Source organism: Silene latifolia, chromosome 5 (genome assembly GCF_048544455.1).
Source record: "Silene latifolia isolate original U9 population chromosome 5, ASM4854445v1, whole genome shotgun sequence".
In the NCBI taxonomy this organism is placed as follows: Eukaryota; Viridiplantae; Streptophyta; class Magnoliopsida; order Caryophyllales; family Caryophyllaceae; genus Silene; species Silene latifolia.
In genome coordinates this window covers 28,709,379-28,733,272 of record NC_133530.1, presented here as the reverse complement: position 1 = coordinate 28,733,272, position 23,894 = coordinate 28,709,379, and the positions used below count along the sequence as shown (strand labels likewise).

At 34.7% G+C, this 23,894-nt stretch overlaps 4 protein-coding genes across 7 annotated transcripts; 2 read left to right on the top strand and 2 right to left on the bottom strand.

Annotated features, from left to right (window-relative positions):
* The first annotated feature begins 3,429 nt into the window (after positions 1 to 3,429).
* On the top strand, positions 3,430 to 4,958 carry LOC141656037 (uncharacterized). The gene is made up of 2 exons (XM_074462992.1): positions 3,430 to 3,872; positions 4,261 to 4,958. Exons 1-2 carry the CDS (start codon positions 3,711 to 3,713, stop codon positions 4,789 to 4,791), a joined length of 693 nt encoding a protein of 230 aa, XP_074319093.1. The 5' UTR covers positions 3,430 to 3,710; the 3' UTR covers positions 4,792 to 4,958.
* A 493-nt stretch (positions 4,959 to 5,451) lies between these two features.
* LOC141657140 (uncharacterized) lies at positions 5,452 to 15,300 on the bottom strand. Of its 4 annotated transcripts, none has more exons than XM_074464276.1 (21): positions 14,955 to 15,300; positions 14,634 to 14,762; positions 13,765 to 13,932; positions 13,561 to 13,644; positions 12,829 to 12,879; positions 11,966 to 12,022; positions 11,797 to 11,879; positions 11,359 to 11,482; positions 11,198 to 11,257; positions 10,357 to 10,602; positions 10,169 to 10,252; positions 9,931 to 10,078; positions 9,343 to 9,470; positions 8,808 to 8,855; positions 8,392 to 8,522; positions 8,116 to 8,198; positions 7,808 to 7,911; positions 7,142 to 7,212; positions 6,458 to 6,726; positions 6,111 to 6,374; positions 5,452 to 6,023 (listed from the first exon to the last, which is right to left on the bottom strand). In XM_074464276.1, exons 1-20 carry the CDS (start codon positions 15,201 to 15,203, stop codon positions 6,205 to 6,207), a joined length of 2,487 nt encoding a protein of 828 aa, XP_074320377.1. In that variant the 5' UTR covers positions 15,204 to 15,300; the 3' UTR covers positions 5,452 to 6,023; positions 6,111 to 6,204. The 4 variants fall into 4 exon arrangements, with proteins under 4 accessions (XP_074320377.1, XP_074320376.1, XP_074320379.1 ...); XM_074464275.1 differs by having other exon boundaries at positions 5,452 to 5,998; XM_074464278.1 differs by having other exon boundaries at positions 6,111 to 6,368.
* Positions 15,301 to 16,256: 956 nt separating this feature from the next.
* LOC141657135 (UNC93-like protein 1) lies at positions 16,257 to 18,432 on the top strand. The gene is made up of 2 exons (XM_074464270.1): positions 16,257 to 18,013; positions 18,096 to 18,432. Exons 1-2 carry the CDS (start codon positions 16,866 to 16,868, stop codon positions 18,307 to 18,309), a joined length of 1,362 nt encoding a protein of 453 aa, XP_074320371.1. The 5' UTR covers positions 16,257 to 16,865; the 3' UTR covers positions 18,310 to 18,432.
* Positions 18,433 to 18,940: 508 nt separating this feature from the next.
* Positions 18,941 to 19,817, bottom strand: LOC141657136 (uncharacterized). The gene is made up of 2 exons (XM_074464271.1): positions 19,575 to 19,817; positions 18,941 to 19,497 (listed from the first exon to the last, which is right to left on the bottom strand). The coding sequence occupies exons 1-2, from the start codon at positions 19,692 to 19,694 to the stop codon at positions 19,177 to 19,179; spliced, it is 441 nt and encodes a 146-aa protein (XP_074320372.1). The 5' UTR covers positions 19,695 to 19,817; the 3' UTR covers positions 18,941 to 19,176.
* Between the last annotated feature and the right edge of the window lie 4,077 nt (positions 19,818 to 23,894).

Genomic DNA, 23,894 nt, shown 5'->3' with positions numbered 1-23,894 from the left:
CTATCAGTATCATCAATGTCCACATAAACATAACGCCCTCTATAATTCAATTTCAATTTAATATTCTCGATTATGTAATAATCAATTACTACACTTTCAATATAAGATACACAAAGAAAGGGATAATAAAAAAAACCATACTTTTAGACCAAAATTTTGCTCTTGACGAAACCCTAAACCCTAAATGCAAAATTAAATCTGAACACTATACATTATGCAATAATCAACTACCACACTCAAATTATAGGTTTATTTAATGAGAATACTCTGAACTATCGAGTTGCTTCTCAAAATACTCTAAACCCTATTTTAACTATCAATAAAACCAACAATTATACCTCTTCTCTATAAATAGAATTGGTGTTTTTTTTAACTTGGTGTAGTAGGTAAGTATGAATCTTCATCTTCCTCCTTCATTACCTCATTATTTCTCCATTTATCAGTCTTCATCTTCCTCATTAACCCCATTCTTTCCCCTTTAATCAGAACAATAATAACAAGCTTTGTGTTTATTATTATGTTTATGTGTCTGCATTTCGCATTCTGTTTTGGGCTTCGTTACACACTTACACACACTTTTCTCCGTTATCTTTCTCTATCTCCTTTCTTAATTTCTTTCTTTCATAGTTTTATCTGATTTGCAATTCCTTTCGCTCAAATATATCCTCCACATTTCAAAATTCCCTCTTTTCTAAATTACAGCTAATTTAATTAATCAATTTCCTCAATTTCTCGCATTTTCAATTGAACAATATAATGTGATTCAAGAATTTGAGGAAATTGATTGATAACTAATTAAGATTCCATGATTTCTTCATCTGAGTAATCTTTAATTTTCCATGATCCCATCAAATTAATCAAACCCCTTTCAAAATCAATCAAATTACACTAAACCTAATTGCCATTGTTGAACAACTTGAAGAAGAATAAGAAGAAAAACTATGAGTGCAGTTAAGTGGAATAATGAGTGAAAAATTAATGTATATCGGAAATGCCCTTACAATCGGAAAACGATACCGAAAATGATACCGGAAAAGCTGTCGTTTTCCAGTTTTGTACGACATCTACTTTACTACTCTTATCACTTGATCACTCACTGGCCATCCCGATTTTGCTTACCTAAAGGGTTCTTCTCCACATTCTTCATTGCTTAAGACTGTTGTTATTTTACTTCACTTGTTTAATCACTGGGATTGCTGGTTCATCAATTCTATGGTAATCATTACCCTCTTCTCACATAAGATGGTATCTTTCTTTCTAAAAACATCATATTTTTCTACTTTATCTGATTAATGTTATGGGTTTTGTGGGTTTGCTCAGAAAAAGCTACTTGGTTTGGTATACTGAAGGCGTTACCAAAACGATACTGAAAAAGGTGTCGATTTACCCTCCTCCTTTTCTTCTCCTCGCCGTTGTCATGGGTTCCACCGCTAAGGATTATCAATGGCATTTGAGTGTGTGGAGAAGAGGGAGAGATTTAATGGTGGATTAGGTGAAGAGGTAAGGGACGGGTTAAAAGAGGGTTTAACAGAGAAGAAAAGGAGGAGTTGGATGAGGTGTAAAAATTTGTTCACCTGCTTAACAGGTAGCCAGTCAACCAATTCTAGTATAAGAGAAGGAGTATAATTGTTGATTTTATTGGTAGTTAAAATAAAGTCTGGAGTATTTTAAGAAGCACCTCTATAGTTCAGAGTATTCTCATTAAATAACCCCAAATTATAATATAGAAAAGTAATGGAAAATGGAAAAAGCCCTAATTTTTATATCAATGATCTGATGTTTATGAAACCCTAAACTGTAATTGTAAAATTAAAATTATAGTTTGTTTTAAATATAAACAAAATGTTCACCAAATAGATCAAAATTCGCATGCAAAAACATCAAAAAAAATTGGGTTTTTAATACCCATCATATTGCAGCAACAAACACATTTAGGGTTTTGAAAGACCGTCGAGATGATTACATACCTAACAATTGAAAGCGAAAGAGAGCACCTTTGAAGGGATGAAGATGTGATCAAGAGAGTAGCGTTCTGGAGGTTGTGATGGGATAGCAGATGAAGATGAACAGGGGAGGTGAAGGGTTTGTTGAGGGTTTTGAATGAGAAGTGTTTGAATGACGATTTGAGGGAGTGTATTTTCGAGGGAGTATATGTTGGCAGCATTGTTGGCATAATTAAGTTGCCAAGTCATATGTCAAGTTCTTGCGCCGATGAAGACGCTTAGTTGGCAAAAGGCGTGGTTGGCACTTAACGTCTAAAATAGACGGTTTGTTTAAGATTAGCTACGATGGGGCGACTAATTAAGTTTAAGGGCACGATTAATAAGTTGCCCTACGAAGAGGTACAGATGGGAAAAGTGAATACTACGAGGGCACAAATGGGAAAAATCCAAAAAAAATTGTCGAGTTTGAAATTCGTGACCAAGAGATATGGTCACTCAAATTTTGTTCGGTAAAATTTTTTTGATGTACAACAACTCCTAGCCACGGGATCCAAATACGAATTTTTTTTTTTCAAATCGTAATTCTCGGAAAGATAATCGATTTAAAAAAAATTATCACTTTTTGAACTCGTAGACACGAGTTATAGCCTCTTAAAGTTTTCCGAAACAAAAAATTGGGTATTTCGGGCAAAATTCGAAACTTCAAGGACACCGCGTGCATTTTCCCTTAATTTATTGAGGTGTTTTCTGACTTTGAAAAGTTCTAAAACTCTAATATTGCTCGAAAAAAGCTTTCCTTAATAATATAGATAGATAAATGTAGTACAAATTAAGTTCAACAAAAACTCAAAATTACGAAAGTCTTTCACTATTTTGTAGAATTATTTTTCAGAAGCATCATCTGCGCCAGGGGGGTCGTCAAACTTGTTTATTCGATCATATTTTTACAGTCGTTACACAAGCGATCTTTTTCTAATACATGACAAAACGTACGTAATTGTCAGTTGGGTCCGAAATTAGGTTAGCGGTCGATTTAGTGACATTTACTAAGTTGTTATGCAATCTGACAATGGCACGGTCCAATGTCCATGTACTATAATTCTTTAATTAGATGTGTACAAATTTGTACTTCTTTAATCGAATTTAGGAAACAACTAACGTAGTGCGATCAGTATACAACTTTGCACGTGTATATTATTTAGGCTTATAAATGTGATTAATACTCCCTCAATTTCTTTTTATATATGACGTTTTGTATTTACGAGGTAAGCTTTTAACTTTAATATTTACAAAAATATATTTGTTCAAAAAATATAAAAATAGTACCATTAAATTCATTACGAAAAAACTCTTTGAGAATACATATCATAATATTTAGTTTTATATTTTAAGAGATATTGAAGAGAGAAGGGAGTTCTTCGAAATATGAAAAAGTCATATATAAAAAAACAGATGGAGTAGTTTAAATTAGAAGTGCCATCTTAAAAGAAATTATAGAATAAATATTGGGCTAGTGGTAGTAGCTAAATCTTTAAAGTTTAGCCACCTACAATCTTCAAAAGGAAGGAAAATTTTCAATTAAGGTGTCTGAGATTTGAGTAATTTCAGTTTAGATACCTTAAATTCAAGCACATTTTTCCCATATGTCACCTCCTATATATAGTTACCTCTTAATCTCACATATCATTTCATAATTTTGTTCCCAAGTTTTTGGAATCCTCACCCTAATACATACTTGAGAAAATATCCTTTATCCTTTAAACTAAAATGAATGAGCAAGTGTTGGATTATACTTTGGTACCATTGGGATTAATTATGATGGGGGCGTACCATGCTCTGCTTTTGCTCAAGATCATCAAACAACCCACCAAAACCGTCGTCGGAATTCATGCAATTAATAGACGTTTTTGGGTTGAAGCTATGATGGAGGTATTTTATTTCTTTCTATTTCTTTACATACATCCACTAATACTCGTATTAATCTACTAGGACTATTTCATATGCGTAATATTGTGTAAGACGATTTTATTACACATTATGGTCATAGCATGACCCATCAAGTTAAAAGGAAAGTGAAAGCCAATAAAACGGCACAACCTATTACAGAGTATAAGGTAATGTAAGTTTCCGGTTTTCAAAAAATAATTCATCGGGTCATATTTAAAAGTTTTTAATACCCGCCACATTACCTCAGTGTCTCAAAGATAGACTACCTTTTATGCCGAGCTTAGGAAGCGAATGCTAAACCAAACAAGAACTTTGGACAATATCTAGGACAACTCTTTGTCTAACCAAGAAAATTGAATGTACATGGCAGGACAACAAGAATAATGGAGTGTTAGCAGTGCAATCATTGAGAAACAACATCATGGCATCTACTGTGTTAGCATCAACAGCCATAACCCTAAGCTCGGTCATCGCTATCGTGATGACTAGCCAAGGGAGTGACCGAGTGATTGGACACGTTTTAGGGGACGCAAGCGAAATGGCCTACTCCTTTAAGTTTATAAGCATCTTGGTTTGCTTTCTCTTGGCCTTTTTGCTGAATTTGCAGTCGATACGCTACTACAGCCATGCTAGCATTCTCATCAATGTGCCTTTCAAGAAGATTGCTTCCCCATACTTGACTGTGGATTATGTTTGTAGGATTGTTAATAAGGGAGGCTACTTCTGGTCGTTGGGATCGCGTGCCTTTTATTTTTCGTTTCCATTGTTTCTATGGATCTTTGGTCCTATACCGATGTTCTGCTGCTGTGTGTCTTTGGTTGTTTTGCTCTTCTTCCTGGATTTCCCGGTCGAGTTACGGGCTATTACTAATGGCGACTGCAGTATGAATTATGAGCCATAATGATGAACAAGAAGCTAGGAAGACTTGGTGTCTTTCATATCATGTAAGAAAGCAAAAGCAGTTCATGTTCAATCCATGTTGAACAGAATTGCTGTTTATTGTTTCTTCTATTTGTAATGTCGTCTTGAATTATGAAATTCATAAATTTGTGTAATAGAAAGAGATGAATAATACTCCCTCCAATTCACAATAAACCTCCCTATTTCCCTTTTCGGTTATTCACAATAACCTCCCTATTTCCTTTTTTTATAAGTGTTTGTATGGTCCAAATTTAATTGTATGGTGGTGTAGTGTATTTGTGTGGTCCAAATTTAATTATATGGTGGGGTAATGTGTTTCCTTAATTTTTGTGACAAAATGAACACTAAAACTTGGGAGAGACGGTCTCTCACTAAGTTTTTGAGAGACCAATCTTTCGTAGCCTTTTATTTGTATTTCGTACCCCTTTTGTTGTTGATCGTATTATAGTAATTTCGTACCTATTTACATAATAAATGTACCCATTTTATCATTAATCATGATTTGTACCTATTTTATTACCTTTAGTACCAATTTTTCTTAAAATTATACAATAGTTTCTCAATAAAGTTTATTAAGAGACCGTCTCTCAGGAGACCTACTCCAAAATGAAATGGGAGGTTTATTGTGAATTGGAGGGAGTATAAGACATCAGATATAAATATATACCAAGCTCGAATTTTACAACATTAAACTTCGTGGTATAGAAGAGAGTATATTCGTGGTCTCAATTACATATATACTTGTCAATGTCAAATTAGCATTATGTACATTCAATCGAAAACAATCACAAGAAAATGTGAGCCTTATAACTTACAAGCTCATTTCCCTAATAAAAACCCTAGAATAGTCGCTGTTTTGCTACATCTCGGAAATTTCTATCAACTTTTATCAGACCCTGTGCATCATTCCTGATTTTCTGTATACTTTACTAGTTGAACCTCCTGCGATGTTCTGTCTTCTGTCTGTTTAATTTTGCCCAAGGACCAGTGAGCTAAACTTTTTGAAGTATATAGACTAATAAACCCCATGTAAGCTGAAGACTGTGAAAAGGATTAATTCCAATTCCTCCAAATATCAATGACTATTTGGTAACTTAGCTGAGTGCAGTAAGAGTTCAGTTGCATATCACCTTTTGCCTCATGAACGTCATGCTTGTCACCTAACTAGTGAATATAACTCCCATGACCTATCCAAAATGAATTTGCAAATGACTGCAATCAACAGATCAGAAAACTGAGCTGTGGGAAAACAGTATATGTTCTTGGAAAAAAAAAAAAAAAAATGACCTGCAAACATACCAGGAATCTATGTTGTGATGAAAGTATTGTTGGCAACATGGCAACCGCCAAAAAATACGACAAGTTATACAAGGTAGCGAGCTCTCTTCACAGGTCAGGTCTTGACAGCAGAAAATTTCAGCTTTAACTTGAGGTTACCAGCTTGAACAACTATCTCCTCCTTGGAAGGTTCCACCTGGAGAACCTTTGCCTTTGTTCCAAGGGAATTAACATGCACAATATCACCAATTTTGGGAATTCTAATTTTTTTCTCCGCACCTTCCACTTAAAAGCAGCTCGTTAGACCCTTTGCGTGAGCAAAAAATCAAGAAATCTCAAGCAACCTTAACAAGAAGAGATGGTGATACCTGGTGATAGAGAAGGTGTAGTCTGAGTCTTTGTGGTTGCCGCGCGCTGACTATTAACAAGTGCACCATGCATCCTCGTGTCCGTTTCCCGAGGCTGGGGATTCACACGGGCAGATTCACGATATTCACGCATCTTCATGTGAAGAGTTGAACGTGCAACAGATGTAAGCTCTGATATCTCTTGCATCTTTCTGTATTTCAAATCAGAACCTTGATCAGTGATAATCCTTTGGGCAAGTAATACTTTCTCATGAAGTTCCCTCGAAAGCCTGCAAGATAGACATTAGAAAAAGAAGCTTATGTAAGGTTTTAGTATTTTCCGAAAGCCTCACAGAATGTAGAACAGTTTCAATGTAAACTAATGATAATCCCAGATTGTAGGTATTCCTATATATCTTCGTAACAGAGATTGTTTCTGAGTTCTGATAATGCACTAGTACTAGATCACAACATATATGCACATATAAAGTAATGAACCATTTCTCGTTCAAAACAATTCTAAGCCTTCCCAACTGATAAACAAAATGTTCAACGAAATACAAATTTTACAAGCCACAAGTTACCAATTTTCCCTATTGTTCACGATGAATAACGAACTCCCCCACCCATCATTCCTCTCACTATACAGCATGAATTGCAGGAAGATATGTTACTATCATTGCCAATAGATAAAGATTTTCTCACTTGAAATAATGCTGTGCTTCGTGCACATATTCTTCAACGTCGTGCTTGAACTTTTCCAAACCAAATATAACCTGAAAGATCACCACAAATAAATAACAAGCCTCTCTTAATCACAACAACTAGCAAGAAAACAGCTCTTCACAGATAGAGGTTATTCTCATAGATGGATGATTGGAATCTTGGACCATACTTTATATTTTGAAACCAAACCAAGGTCTCGCACATTCGCATTACTTCTTTATAAATCAGTTCTACATTTCTGGAGAACTTGGAACTATGGGTTCTCGAGAAAACAAGCAGCTTAGCTAATCTCATCTTGGTAAAGGCGAGACGAACAATTTACATCCTGATGACCTACCTCAGAGGCCTCTATACCATCAATGGCAAGAGAAAACGGAGCAAAACAAATGTAGAGTGGGGAGTAAGTTTTGAGTATATCATGCACAATATTGTATATATAGACAGCTGATGACCCACACTCAATTGACACAAGATTACAGTGAGAAAAAAAGAACAATTTGGATGTATCATCTATTATGGAAGAAACAAAAAACAGAAAACCTGTTAATTTAGTTCCTGAAGATTTGAAATATTAATATAAGCTCCCATTTGTGGCAGAATTTAGTTAAACCAGACCAAAAGGAAGCACGATGAATAAATTCTTACCTCATCAATCTCTGCACTGGCTGTTCCATACAGTTCAGAAGCATTACTCACGATACTTTGAGGAAGTCCTAGCCTTTTGGCTATATTAATGGCATTTGAACGCCCTGAAACAAAGAATTAGACCATTAACATCTGACATTTAAAAAAAAAAAAAAGAAAAAAAAGAAAAAAGAAAGAACATTTATGTGAAAAGAAAGATGCAAAAATGAGCAATGGAATCAGGTAGTTACAGGTTATGGCATAATTACCAAACTATTGTGCACATGATTTACAAATATAATACTAGTCAGCTTTTTTGGGATAGAAACCTGGAACTCCCCAAAGTATCTTATAAGTAGGCTTCAAGTTGATATCATCAAACTCCATACATGCATTCTCAAACACATCATTGCTGCAATAAAAAGTGATCAAACAAATAAGATTTGCTGAGTGCTTGTGTACACATCTATTCGATAATCTAGATCAAGAGCAACATTTTCATTTAGATGACCATATAAACGAAAAACACAGGCCACAGAAGAATTTAAGAATAATAACTCTAAAAAGGAATCCTAACAAATTGACAGTGAGCCCTCATCTTTTACCTGTATTTTAGGGTTTTGAGTTCACCATGATGTGTTGTTGCTATGGTTAGTAAAACCCGAGCCTCGGCAAAAGACTCAAGGATAGACATGCCAAGTGCTGCTCCCTCTAGTGGATTAGTGCCTGCACCAACCTTCACGGTTAACAGAAAGCTATTAGTTCTGAAGACAACACTGTTTTGTAAAAAGACCTACACTTGATGCACTAAAATCAAGAAACAAACATCATTTCTACTACCACCTTACAGTAAGGCAAAGCTGAAATTTTTCGAAGACCAAATTTGGGCCTCTTGCCCTTGCACTACTCTAACCAACTCAGTCTGAGTCCATGGTGGTAATAGAAATGATATGCATTTTCTAAAACACAAAGGGGTGAGATCCTAAATAAAATAGTAATAAAAAGGATAATCTACACGTACTTCATCCAAAAGCACCAGGGATCGACTGGTACAGCTGACTTGAATATCCTGTGAGCCATACATCAGAATAGGATTAAACATACTGGAACATTTGCGCAAGTCACTGATCAGTGGCAACTAATTCAAGGATGGTAAAATATACGAGGACAGTTGAATCACCCTTGTCTTCCTCTTTCTTTAGTCAAACCAACTAGCTTTAATAAAGGTTTAACGGTAAAATCATTTACATGAACTATGGCAATGCGTAAAAGGGGACAAAATGGAAGACTTGATTTCTAAAGTTCTCACGATATTCCACAGACAGTGATGCGATTCAGAGTTTCTACTAGACCAAAAAAAGTAACTATGTGCAATAAATAATTAAGTGTAATCTAGTGCATTTCAGAAAAAACCACAACCATCAAGACAACAAGCTTACAAGTTCATATTCACTATCGGTGAACTTGTGTGAAGGCCTTTAAATATCAATAATTACAAGACAATGAGATAATAGCTGGAATTTTACGACTGCTCGCATGTACTTCATATTACTTACACTAATTTGTCTGAGGTGCCCAGAGAAGGTTGATAGAGATTGTGACAATGACTGATCATCACCAATATCAGCTAAAACAGAATCAAACCATGGGATGTGTGCTGGTTCAGAACATAAAACAAAAAGACCTGGCTGGACAAGAGAATATTAATAAATTATTGTAAAAAAAAGCATAAAAAGCAAGTTGATAAAACCAGAGAATTAATGATTGAAAGTGTACTCAAGACCGTTTCAGCTACAAGTAACTGACATATATTCAAATGATGTCATTTAGTAAAAGTGGCCATAATTGTTTTTAGCTATGTGATTCACGGTAAGAAAAATGAGAAGCATAACTGCTTCAGTTGTAGTAGCAGCTCTTTCTGTTACTCTGTACATAGGTCGCATCATCTAAGATGCTAAACAGCACACAAAAGTATATGCAGCCATTGCTTTTAGGGAAGGGTTTAACAGACTACCTGTTTAACACTTGGTTAATTGATGGAGAAACTACGAAGTGAAAACTATGAAGGTACAGACTTGAAACTAATGCATGTATAAGGAAACAAGGCAAAGAGACTCTTCACGAGTTGTAAATGAAAATTTGACCTGCTTTTGCCATCATGGCGGCCAGTCCAACTGCTTTCAAGCATATGGTTTTACCTCCTGTATTTGGTCCAGTTATGAGCAGAACACTCGTGTTATTTGCAATTAGAAAGTCAGAAGGAATAGGGCGCGAGTTTTCCACTTGAGTAACCTGAAATATTGAATTTGTTTACAGGATGGTTTTAGTTATCAGCATCAGAGAACAGTTAACTCTTCGGTAACTCACAACTCGCATGTATACCTTCTCTTGTAGCTTTTCTATATCTATAAGTGCAGCTCCTTGCTGGTTGAAATTTTCTCCATATAGCCTTCGTCTCCTGAGTTCCTACAGAAAGTACAGTTTGAGTCCCAACTGATTAACTGGTGACCATTTTCATGAAATTTAGCAAAGAAAGCAAAAAAATGATAGATAAGTTTTTGTTATCGTACAGATTTGGCATTAGCAACTTCCTTCCTGGCTTCTAGTAGATTATGGCGGTGCCGTTGAAGTAATAGAGGATGATACGCTTTGGGAAGATACAGCTTCCACTGTTTCTTAGTGGAAGGGAAGAGTTTAGACGAACTATCCTTTGTTGAAAAGCCTTCAGAAGATAATGCAACATTCTTACCATCAAGTGGAAGTAAACTAGGGAATGTCCCTCCCAGTGAGAGACCATAACTTGCTCTCGCATTTATCTGCAGTTCAGCAGTTCAGGCACATACAGTTTACAAAGAGTTAAGAAAAAGGTGAAAGCATGATCACACTCGACAATCATCGCAGGACAACCATAAGTTTGACTCTATGATTTATGTATCAATCTTCCGAAACATGAAAAACTAAGGTGGTAAAATTCTTATTGGAGATGTCAACACATAATAAATTTATTATTCATGGATGATTATGAGGTCAAAATGACATCGATGTTCTTGTTCCTTGGACACGTACACCAATATAGTAATTCTTGTGAAGTTTGATCTCCCTCATTTTACAAAATCTCCGTATTATTTTCCTACAGAAATCCAAAGGGAAAAAATGTTTGAAGAACAAATTCCAGTCTCATGAAAATGGTCAGTTGGTAAGGAACCAAACAGGTAGTTGGTACCTAGTATCAATTACAAGAAGTATCAAGAACAAAGTTAGCAGGGTCTCCAATTATTTTGACTTGATATTTAGAGTTAGTCTTTTCGAGAAGCACGTAGAAACAGGACCGCCACAAAGTGTGTCAACAAAAGCAGGTAATTATAAGGATTAAGGACAATGAATGTAACAAGGACTTCAAACTAGACTTACAACATCAAGCTCAACTATGCTCTTCAAAAGACTTTCTATGTCATCCACTTCCAGTTTCATCTGTTCAAATTATAGGAAAAATCAATGTCACCAATAAATTATCCAGGTTATCAGTTCCACAAAGGTGTGACTATCCAGATTTCAGACAAGGCCATCACTACCTTCTCAGTTAGATCCAAAAGAATTTCAGCCTCAGCATTTGCAACAGATGCTTTTGCTTCTAATAATTCATCATTTAGCAACACAGCAGAGACAGGCTCTATAACTTTTCCAGCTCCAGCTCCACTACAAGATTGAATACAGTCGAGTAATAAATAAGGAATCCATTTATGATGGACTTCTTTCCATTACTGGTGTATTTGCTTTTTATTGCTATTTCTCTAACTTTTTAATTTTTTTTGTTACACAACATCAAATCCTTGAACCCAAATTTTTTTATTGATCTAGTCATGATAGGATATTTTTAAAATAACAAAAAAATTGGTGTGGTTGGATAGAAACTACAAAAAGAACAACTAGGAAGAGAATTATGGCAGTTATGTACTGTAAGCCTAAAGCTAAAAGGTAAGCGTACAATGCCACAAAACTCATAGGCTCACCTTGAGAGCAGTAGCCCCTTGAAATTTGTGGTTTGGCCTGCTCCTGACCTGATGCACCATCTCCCACCAACATTACTTGCTTCCTGAATACCACAACAAGTTGGTAAACCAAAATCCCATGAACATATAAAAGTTCCATACTTCCATAGTTCCATTAAATTTTGCTTACCAAGAAAGTTGTGTTGTCTGCTTCGTTTGAAATCAGAGTATTCATTAATTGATATAACTGTGAAAGAAAAACATTAACAAACAGGAGTAATTAAGTAGAGAAGTAAAAGCTCAAAGCAAACAACAATTGTTTGTAAGCATCTTTGGAACATCGAACACCAAAAAAAATCAACATTCATTCACCCTTCCCTTTTCAAACTGAGATAGGAAAAAAACCGGTTCTATTAGATTATGAAAAGATAAGTCGGTCTGGCAAAAATAACCCTACCACGACCTGATCGAAAGTGAAAGTATACCTAAGTTTATCTACATAAAAGCAAAACAAAAGTGTAGATATCTATAACCCGAAGTGATCCAATTCAGACATGATTCATTATCACTACCCAGCAAATGACCTTACCATACCTGATAACATAACCGACGCCAATGACCATTTTCCACGTCTAAAGGTAAGCCAACCATAGAGGTCAAGGTGGATGCATAGAAGACGAACTCAGCAAAGCCAACAAATAACTGCCTTTGTTTAACAAGCAGAAAGCAGATACAATGACAAACAGCTAGCTGTTAAAGTCATCATATGCTGAGTTCACTAAACGAAATCAATGGATGACCGTACCTGACTTTGCATGCTAAAGACAATCATAATAACTGCATACGGAGTACATTATAAGAAGCCATACATATACCAAGTAATGTAAACCAAGCAGAATTGTTTTTTTATAAACGTCAAAAACTCAAAATCGATCAGCACATTACTATCCATGGTAAACATTATACAAAATAACACCATCTATTGTCAATTTGTTATACATTATTGTATGGCAAATGAAATGTCAAGAGTTTAAATGCGTTCAAGGCTCTAACCTTGCTCTCAAGGTTCAAAACCCGCAAACGTGCCTGTTGAAGTTTTCCACTCTGAGGCAAAAAAATTCAGGTCAAAAGTAGAACAGAAACAAACAATCAAGACAAGCTGACATGAAGGATTGTCTAGGGGTCTTCAAACATAAATTCTGCCAGTAAAAGCAATAGTCACCAGTCACCACGTAAATGTTTAAAGAAGAAAGTACACACAACGGAAACGATACATCAGATAAAAATGCTTACTAGACTACGCTTAAGTTCGATCCTCTTGGTTAACACCATTTAATTTTTGTAGTACAATTACAAATATGCTCATCCCTCCATTTATTTAAATGTCTGTAATAGGAATAATTATAATAGTTGGGCCTCAACCATCACCTTAAGGTTTTGGTTGAGATGGTTCATCTATCATGGTATCAGAGCTGGCAACCTCAAAACTCCTCAAAAACTCTCAAAGTGGAATTCCAGCAGCACCTTAAGGTTTTGGTTGAGATGGTTCATCTATTAGTCTGAGCCATAACCCATTAAACTCATACAAGGTTATCTCTCAATCTGAAGCACTGAATTCAAGGCCTCATGCTCTCACACAACTTTTTTTTGGAGAGGAGTGAAGATAGCATCAAAAGAACTTGAAGTATCTTGAAGTATACTAGTCAAAGATAAATACAAGCTGCAAATTTCAGAAAAGTAGACAACTGCGAACTTTAGCATCAAATGTATGTGTAACCAACTAACCGCTGAATCTTTGATGGAGCCATCTTCGCTTACAACTCGCAGTACAGACTTCACAAGTGATTTACTAATGACCCAGTTCAATATCTGCAAGGGAGTCGAAGAAGAGAGGAAATGAAAGGAACAAAAAAGTATCAAAAACTCTCCAACCAAACAACTTACGGATAATATAGCATAGGTTACATGAAAGGGTCATTTTATAATTACCGACTCAACTAGAGGCACGAACCGATCATACAAATCAGCATTTTCCCTGATTGCTGCTTTGATGTTCAATTGTAAAGCCTCAGCGAATTGTAGCAATACTACAACAGCTATTGCTTCTTGACCTGACAAAGGTGAGGATCTCCTTACATGATCAATACCAGACCTCACCTACGCGATACACACAATCAATAATGGAGTAATTGACATATGAAAGCTTGACAGGGTGCTTTTGTAGTTTTGTCAATTAACAATCACCCACATTTCTCATCCATTCATTCTTAAAATCATAACACCTGGTCATGTAATGATGTAACCATTTCACCCAAAAAATTTCCAATGCACATTAATAACATTTGCAAAATATTACTCTTTCCGTCTCAATCACTTGTTTACCTTTGATTAAAATACTCCTCACAAAGAATATAAAAGGTAAACAAATGACTGAGACAAAAGGAGCATATGATCTTTACTACTACAAATTTTTTCCAATGCACATTAATAACATTCGCAAAATATTACTCTTTCCGTCTCAATCACTTGTTTACCTTTGATTAAAATACTCCTCACAAAGAATATAAAAGGTAAACAAATGACTGAGACAAAAGGAGCATATGATCTTTACTACTACAAATTTTTTCCAATGCACATTAATAACATTCGCAAAATATTACTCTTTCCGTCTCAATCACTTGTTTACCTTTGATTAAAATACTCCTCACAAAGAATATAAAAGGTAAACAAATGACTGAGACAAAAGGAGTACATGATCTTTACTACTCCATCTGTCCCGGTCAATTCTTACACTACAAATCGCGCCACACATAAATTAAAATGTGCACAATCCAATGAACATAAAATAAAGCACAAACCAAGAGAGCATCAATAGAAGCAAACTCCATAATTCCACTACTATACTTATGAATTTCAACAGCCGCATTCGTCTCATTTAATAACCTCAAACTTTCCTCATACGTCTGATCAAGCACCTCCAATTGTTCCTACATAAAACAAAAACATTCACATAATAAGTTACACCAACCCGTGTCTCTGTCAATTCTTTACGTTTCCTTTTTAAACACTTGTACAGCTGGGATAAAAGTAAGAGCTAACTTTATACATTTGTTTTATACTGCGCAAAAAGCAAATGTAAAGATTAACGAGAAATTGCAAGACTTATACTAAAATCAAACCTTGGAAGCTTGACGTCCAATTGAAGTGCCGGCAAACGAAGAAACGGCGTCGCATAACTTATCCCATTCTAAAACCCTAAGACTATTGAGCAAAACCCTAGGTTTTTCGGTCGTGTCGGAAACTGCCGAATTTGGGGGTTTTAAAATGGCGCGAAAGTTAGTTGAGGTTGATTTGATTTTGGGTGTAATTGTTGTTAATTTTGTCGAAATTGAGGAAATAGAATTGGGGAAAAGAGATGAAGATAGCATGGTATGTACCTATGTATGTCAGTATGGTGGATGAGTGTGGTGAGAGGGTGAGATTGAGTGAGTAACGCAGATGAAAGAAGATGATGACTTGATTATGGATAATGGTAAATGGTTAATGGATGATGATCTTTTTTACTCCCTTGACTTTTTATTATTAGATTAGATATAATAAAGGTTTCGAGTTTTGTTTAGAAATTATGAGTTTTTGTTGTGAAATATAAAATTTTGGAATGGGTGAACGGCGATTGAGGAATGGGTTGTGAAAAACGATCGAGGATTGGGATTTGGGAAAAGGGGATTTAGCATTTTGTTCATTTGCAGCGTGTTGACTCGATCTTTCGATGGATGGTTCGACGGGGCGAGTGTTGGTTATTGGGTCTGGTGTAGGGTGGTCGTTGGGGCTGGCGCAGGGTGGTGATGGGGGATGGCTGATCGGTGGTCAGGGATAATAGGGTGGTGAGGGTTTTTTTTTTTTTTTAATGAAGGGTAGTGATGGAAATAAGGCGTAAAATGTGCGGGATAGAGTAAAATAGTGTGCGGGATTTAGCAACTACGTAATATTATTAAGCTTAAAATATAAATTCAGTTAATTTTGAGCTTTGAGATCAAAAATAACTTGTAAATTATAAAAGTTTGAAAAAAAATACATAAAGTCAGTTGCTAATTGATCTAACTACGATAATAAATCATCAGATGTGTGTTTCTTTTTTTTCAATAATTAACTGAAATAAAAAGAGTACAGAAACCAGTTTTGTGGAGATCAATCTAATCCAAAAGTACCAAAACAACCCAATCCAACTAATCCTAAATTCCTAATTCCACATAAATCCTACTCCATTCTTTTAGGGAAGAATAGTTTGTGTTTTGCGGTGGAACGAGGAAGCCAAAGAAAATTTGGATGAAACAAGGAATAATCAATCTCTCTTTTACGAAACCAAAGCCTGGTCCTGCACCTACTATATAAGATTCCAAACCTATTTACTCCACTATCAAATTTGTGATCATCATCGTTATCTCTCCTTTTCATTTTTTTAAACGGTTTATAATAATTACTCATATGAACAAAGCTACACGACAATCACAATGTTAGCTGTTCGATAAGGATTGCCGAAATAAGTCTGCCAGTCTGACACTCATCGTTTATCTCCATTAATGCACATTTGACTTTATATACTCTTCATCATTCCTTAATCATCACTCCTTTTCCCACTAAGTTGCAATCTTTTGATGCTTTTCCCAATGATAATATATCTTAGTCAATTATTCCGTTGATTAATCGATTGGTCCCTCTTGTAACTATTACAAGTTACATATGACTGAAAAAATACTCTATATCGTAAAATTGTCACATTTCCTCAATTACGAGTTTATGACTCGTCACAAATGAGGTTTTATACTGATTAAATATTCAGTTTCTAAATCAGGCCAAATTTGACCTTTTTATCTGTTGTATCTTCATTCAAATCTGTAACCATATGTACATGTATAAATTCCAATCTTTTATACTTTTCCATATCAGTAATCTTATTTTTCACCCAAACTTCTCAACATTTTTTATACATTTTCCTGAAACCCAATTCATATAATCAAGTTTTATGATCAAAGTTCAAATCTTTAGAACTTTTCTCTGAAAAAAAACTCACAAAATCACACTAATCAAACATGGGTAATGAAGATGAAGAATCAACACCCCAAAAACTGTCAAAAATTAGGTATAATTCCCCATTAATCCAAGTTATTCTGATAGGATTAGTATGTTTCTGTTGTCCTGGTATGTTTAATGCACTTTCAGGCATGGGAGGAGGTGGACAGGTTGATCATACAGCAGCAAACAATGCTAACACTGCACTGTACATAACTTTTGCTATTTTCGGCATTTTGGGTGGTGGAATTTACAACATTTTAGGACCTAGACTTACATTACTTGCAGGATGTTCAACTTATGTGTTGTATGCTGGTTCATTTGTTGATTATAATCATCATCGTAGCGAAACTTTTGTGGTTATATCTGGTGCACTGTTAGGTATAGGTGCTGGTTTACTGTGGGCAGGTCAAGGTGCAATCATGACTTCATATCCAACTGCTAAGCGAAAAGGGACTTATATTTCGATTTTTTGGAGTATTTTTAATATGGGTGGTGTTATTGGTGGTTTGATTCCTTTTGTGTTGAATTATCATAGAGCTGAAGCTGCTTCTGTTAATGATGGGACTTATATTGGATTCATGTGTTTTATGGCTTTCGGGGCGGTTCTGTCGTTGGGTGTTTTGCCACCTAGTAAAGTGATCAGGGATGATGGTAGTGTTTGTACTCATATTGAGTATTCTAATGTAGGGACGGAGATTGTCGAGATTTTGAAGTTGTTTTTGAATTGGAAGATGTTGTTGATAGTTCCAGCAGCTTGGGGGAGTAACTTTTTTTATACATACCAGTTTAATAATGTGAATGGAGAGTTGTTTAATTTGAGGACTAGAGGGTTTAATAATGTCTTCTATTGGGGTGCTCAAATGGTAGGCTCGATTGCGATCGGATATTTGATGGATTTTAGCTTTCAGAGTAGAAGGAAGAGAGGTTTTCTCGGTGTTATAGTTGTTGGTTTGCTTGGGACTGCTATTTGGGGAGGTGGTCTGGCTAATCAGCTTAGGTACTCTCGAAATCATGTTCCTGAAAAATTGGATTTTAAGGATTCTGGTAGTGCATTTGCTGGTCCATTCCTGTTGTATTTCTCCTATGGATTGCTAGATGCTATGTTCCAAAGCATGGTTTACTGGATTATTGGCAGTTTGGCCGATGATTCGGAAACTCTTAGCCGGTAAGATCATAATTCCAAGACTGACTTGATTGTCTAAATGTTCATTAAACTTTTAACAGTCAATTGTTGCTTTATGTTACAGGTACAGTGGATTCTACAAGGGAGTACAGAGCGCGGGAGCAGCAGTTGCTTGGCAAGTAGATGTTCACAGTGTATCCTACCTTAACCAGCTGATAGTGAACTGGGTGCTGACTACAGTGAGCTATCCCCTACTGTTTCTTCTTGTCGCGTTAGCTGTCAAGGACGAAAATACCCTCCAAGATAAGGGTGATGGTATTCATAGTTACTTACATTGACTCACACTCTCTTTTGCAGTTACATTATAATTATAGTTCACACTTTACAGTAGTTTATTCCTACTGTTCTTGTAAAAATTGCGACAAATAATCGATCAAAACAGATGGAGTATCTTACTGTCATGCTGTTACAATGTTATACCTAGTTTGCATTCACGTTAGTCACATGATGCGCGTTTCAAGGAGTTGGTTAGAAATTTTTCATGAACTACTACAAGGATCAAGGATATAAAACGTCTTAATCTGTAATTTTTAACCCTAAAGGAGACGGGATAATCAATTCAATAATTAATGATGTATGTATCTTATCTGGCTTGGAATGCTGGTTCTTGTTTTCTGTCACTGTCGTCATGATTTCCAGAAACAGTATAATGAGAAATTGATTTTGTTTTACGTGCTTTTCTATTCAAACTAGCTGACATCTACATGTTGCTATGTTTTGTACTCGTATCATTTTAGAGGCAACGACGATAAAGCCAAATGTCTATTCTTCTTTAAGCTTTGAAGTATACTGAAATAACCCGAATAAAGTACTGGTGGCATATAATCTCTTTCTGTTTTAACCATTAGGGGAAGATTGCGTACACCTTGATCTCGGCTATGGACAGTAACTGAGAAGTCATTTGGGTAATGATGCAAAGGACTGTAGCGTCCGAATACATAAATTTTAGATAATATTAGCCAAATATGAGAAGGATTCAAAAAGTTAAATAAATTTTTTTTTTTTTTTTTTTACTTGATGCAAATGCTCGCTACATTGTATATCAGTCAAAAAAAAAACAAGCCTATACTCGAAAAATCATAAAACTCTATGTACTTGAGTGGTGTCTCTTCCAAAATTATAAGATTTCATGATACATAGAGTTATCAAACAGTAACCGAAGGTGCATCACTTTTTTCTTCTGGCTTTTGAGCCTCAACCAACTTGGCTTCTTCCTTTACTGCCTCCTCAGGAGTCTTCTCTGGCTCCGAGACAGTAACAACCTCGGCTTCAATGGTAGCAACCTCGGTTGTTGGCTGAACCTCAGCCACCTCAGCCTCGGCCTCAACCTTCTCGACCTTGGCCTCAGCTACCTCTGCCACTTGCTCAACTGGCTTTGATTCCGAAGTTTCTGTAGTTTCTCCTGTGGACTCGGAAAGGTCTACCAATGGCTCTTCTGTCTTTTTCTCTTCACCTCCATTATTTTCCTACATTGACAATAATATAGAACTTTTAATACGAAATTATAATAATTTAAAAAAGCGAGTTTTAGACGATTAAAAACCTGTGCAATGGCCTGAGACTGGGGGTTTTCGACAGCAGGAGCCTGAACAGGAACAGGAACAGGTTCAGGAGCAGGCTCGTTGATGTCCAAATCCTTAGGTCTGCTAGCACAACCACCCATGATCGTCGGATAAATTAAAATAGATCGGACGATAAGGCGATTATTAGGAGGCAGAAAACACAGGAGGATTGCTAGAAGATTTATTGAAACTTTATTGTTTTATTCAATGAATTGAGGCTGATTTGGATTGAGGAAGAAAGGGCTCTCTTATAGGTTTAGCAATACCTCTAAATTTAGGAGCATTTGCTAAAACAAAGGCTATTATTATTTGTTTCCCTATTTCTTAGATTTTTAGCAAAGTAATTTGTGGCTGAATTCTGATTGATCTGTTTTTATTAATAAATAGGTATATTTCTATTATTGTTGTCTATTTTTAGAAAGAAAAGTTAAAGGAAGATGCATCAAATCAGTTATTATAGGAATGTATAAGTGAAAATGTATTGTAATATTGTATTAAAGGTCATAAATCATTGTATTAGGAGTTGCTCATAGCAGTAGAATATTTGCAGCATCTTCAAAGGATGCATTGCACCAGACTTTCATACATTGTATAAGAAGCGTTGTGCAAGTAATGAACTTTTGGAGCGTTACAAGATACTCCCTCCATTCAACTCCACTTTGCAACTTTCTATTTTGCGCACTATTCACAAGCGGACATTCAACTTCAATTTTCTCTCGATACATAAGTGAAAATATATTCATGTGGGATCTTATTTGATTCGTGTTTAAGAGTACATTCAAAATATCTAACTTTTATAATTTTTGCAAATACACAGCTAATGATATTTATCGTGTAAAAGTTGCGTTGGCAAACGTGAAAAAAGAAACTTGTAAAGTGGAGTTGAATGGAGGGAGTAGATTCGTATCTCGGGCTAAGCGCCTAAGCCCATATGTATTTGTATAATAATTGTATAAGTATGCGATTAAAAATGTTAATGAGAAGTAAGACATATTATCGTATTCTATCTTAATATAATAATCAGAGCCAATATTCATATCTCGGCCTAAGCCAATGTGTCATGCCTAGTTAGAATGACACATCATTTTTATAAAACAACTTAGAACATTTTAAGTATCAAAAATATTACTACTATTATACAACTGGTTCTACAAGAGTGTTATACAACCATACCCAATTTAACTGAACTAATGTGTATTTTGTTCGAACTCTTATAATTTATATTTTAATTTTTCGATGTCAAAAATTAAAATTTAATTGAGCTCCTTTATATTATTTTTAAGTTTTATTATAATTTTTTAAGTTCAATATTTGTATAATGGAGCTCAGATTTTTTTTAAACAAAGCTCATAATCTATAGATCTTAGCTCAAGTAAACACATTATAAAGCTCAGGTTCTGTTCTATACAACCAATACAACTGGTTGTATAGTCTACTTACTGCTTAAGTATTGTAACAACTATTCGAGAAAATGTGAATATTTGTAAAAAAGAAAAAAAAAAAGATACTTGTATTAGTTATTTCGACAAAAAATAATCTTGTACAGATTATTTATTTAATCATCCCTGCCATCCCCCTACTACTAAGAGAATAAAAATTCTCTTAGTTTTCCCTCCAAAAAGCATCTAGCTAAATAAGATAACAAGTAATTTTTTTCCTTTCAATTAATATATTCTTATAATTAAACTCTAATCTTTTAATTAAAATTCATATTTATGACTTTTTCATTAAAATTCATAATTTATTATGCAATCATTTTCATTTTCATAAATATTATTCTATATCAGTTACACTCTAAAATTACGCAAACCTATTTCTTATGCAGTCTTTAACATAATTATTGTCATCACTTACACCTTAAAATTACGTAAATCTATTTCTTATATTATCCTTTATCAGTTACACTCTAAATATGATGTATATTTTAAAAGATGTAACAATTCTAATGTATTTTTTTAATTAAAAAAAATATATTAGTCTACTTATTCGTAATCATCTTTTTAAGTGCGTGATATACTGTTTTTACCTGTTTTTTTTATAAGGTTTATATGCGTTTTAATTAGATTACATTTTTGCATCACTTAATTGTAATTTAATGTCATAAATTAGTTTCATGCAATGATATAGCATTATAGAGTTAATTCTTATAGTACAGTAATATAAAAATAGTTTAAGACAAAAATAAATACACTTTCATTTCCTACCTCTTACTAAGATTATATTAGTACATTATACCATTAAAGGTACAGTTGATTTATGCAATTAATTTAATGAGAATATCTCTTTATAAAAAAAACTAAAAAATACCGTGCTATAGCATGGGGATCTACACTAATTATTTACATTACTCGTAAAAGGTATTCCATATAAGAATGTGTCCTATTATCATATGTTGACTTTCATTTTTCTTATCCTGAAGGGTGCCAATCCGGAAGTGGTGCAAGACTATCGTCCAATCAACTTTTGTAATGTCTTCATGAGAATTTTTACTAAATGCATCGCTAACCACCTTGCTAAGGTTATGGGTTCGTTAGTGGGAGAACTTCATAATGCTTTCATCCCAGGAAGATTAATTACTAATTAGTGACAATATCTTGTTGGCACATGAGGCTATTCATAATATTAATGCTCATAAACGTGGTCAGCATGGTAGCTTTGCCTTTAAAGCGGATATGAGTAAGGCTTATGACAGGGTTCAATGGAATTTCCTTGAGACGGTTCTGTATAAGTTTGGATCTCCAGAAAATATGATTCAACTGATCATGAACTGTGTTATTATGGTGTTGTATGAAGTCCTTTTTAATGGATAACCTCTTAATCCTTCTAAACCAAAGTGTAGGATTCGCCAGAGAGATTCGTTGTCGCCTTATCTGTTTATTCTATGTATGGAGGTTCTGTCTGGGAAGGTGATGCATGCATAGAAGCAAGGTTTATTGCGAGGTATTAGATTATGTAGGGAGGTTCCCCCTTTTACACATCTTTTCTTTCTGGACGATGCGGTTTTCTTCCTACATGATAATTGAAATTATGTGCATTGTCTGAAGTCTATTTTGGACTCTTACTGTAAGGCTTCTGGACAACGGATAAATGACACAAGTCAGGAACCTTATTTAGTCCTACCACAACTTTGGGCCAGGTTAAAGTATGTTTGCAGTGTTGGAGCTTGTGTCCTTCACAAATTAGTGTGATAACATTTATAAATCTCTTATAGATTCACAAGGGTATACTTCGTATTTTATCAGTTGATTAACGATTACCTAATAACGGTTGGCTTGCTAGAAAGTTTGACGTTATTATCATACTGATGGCGGTGATCAACTGGTCTCTAAAAGTCACACCTAAAGGGTGTATTTGAGAGATGTGATTATGGAAATGTAATCACATTTATGCCTTATATGACTAAAAGGTTAGTTCATGTATTTGACTAAACCGTTAGTCAATGTGATGATGAGACGATTATTTAATGCCGATTAAATAATATTAGCTGAGACGAATTAACTGTCAATTCGTAAATTGAATATAATATGTTATATTTAATTAATGTATATAATGTTAGCTTAAACGAATTAAGATGTTAATTCGTAATTAAATGTAATCGGTTATATTTAATTAGCTAATTATAAATATGCGATATTTATAGTTAAAGTATATATTATACGATATTGTCATAATAAATTATAACAGACCGGCATTAATAAGTCGACTGCAAGTTGTTGTGTGTAGACTAATTAATACGGAATAAATTAAATGACAATTTATAATTTATACACTTTATATACATTTTGGAAACTACCAAAAATAAGAAGATTTAATCACCTCATTTGGTAGTTGTAAAAACCGAAAATAATAAGGAGAATTATCTCCTTATTTCGGTCAAAACAAGAAAAAGAAGGAAAAAAATATCTTCCCTCAATCTCTCCCATTTCGGTTATAATAGGTGAGTAGGGAGATCATTTTTAACCTAATTTTTCTATCATTTCTCTCATCAAAAATTCACACACACAAACCCTAAAATTTATAGAAAATTGGGGATCTATTCTAGCAAGAACAAAGGCATATCTCATATCATCTTGGGTGCAACTGATAGGAGAATATCATTGCGATATTGTTCTTAGGCCATTTTTGCTAGGACCGAAGGTTATTTCTTAATCTCTCTATTTTGTTTATGCATTTCATTTATGACTCGTATTCATAAACATAATTTCGTTATAATCCTTATAATTTAAAGGGAAGTATACCGATATTTCTTACATGCAGGTTCTCAATATTCGAAATAAAAAAGGAATTGGATAATATCTTGG

Coding starts and splice junctions, on each gene's coding strand:
- LOC141656037 (XM_074462992.1), top strand. CDS start 3,711: ATGAATGAGCAAGTGTTGGATTATACTTTGGTACCATTGGGATTAATT. Junction 3,873..4,260: donor GGGTTGAAGCTATGATGGAG/GTATTTTATTTC, acceptor TGTACATGGCAG/GACAACAAGAATAATGGAGT.
- LOC141657140 (XM_074464276.1), bottom strand. CDS start 15,203: ATGCTATCTTCATCTCTTTTCCCCAATTCTATTTCCTCAATTTCGACA. Junction 9,471..9,930: donor CGCCATGATGGCAAAAGCAG/GTCAAATTTTCA, acceptor TTGTCCAGCCAG/GTCTTTTTGTTTTATGTTCT. Junction 7,912..8,115: donor GATACTTTGGGGAGTTCCAG/GTTTCTATCCCA, acceptor TCTTTGTTTCAG/GGCGTTCAAATGCCATTAAT.
- LOC141657135 (XM_074464270.1), top strand. CDS start 16,866: ATGGGTAATGAAGATGAAGAATCAACACCCCAAAAACTGTCAAAAATT. Junction 18,014..18,095: donor GATTCGGAAACTCTTAGCCG/GTAAGATCATAA, acceptor TTTATGTTACAG/GTACAGTGGATTCTACAAGG.
- LOC141657136 (XM_074464271.1), bottom strand. CDS start 19,694: ATGGGTGGTTGTGCTAGCAGACCTAAGGATTTGGACATCAACGAGCCT. Junction 19,498..19,574: donor AGTCTCAGGCCATTGCACAG/GTTTTTAATCGT, acceptor TTGTCAATGTAG/GAAAATAATGGAGGTGAAGA.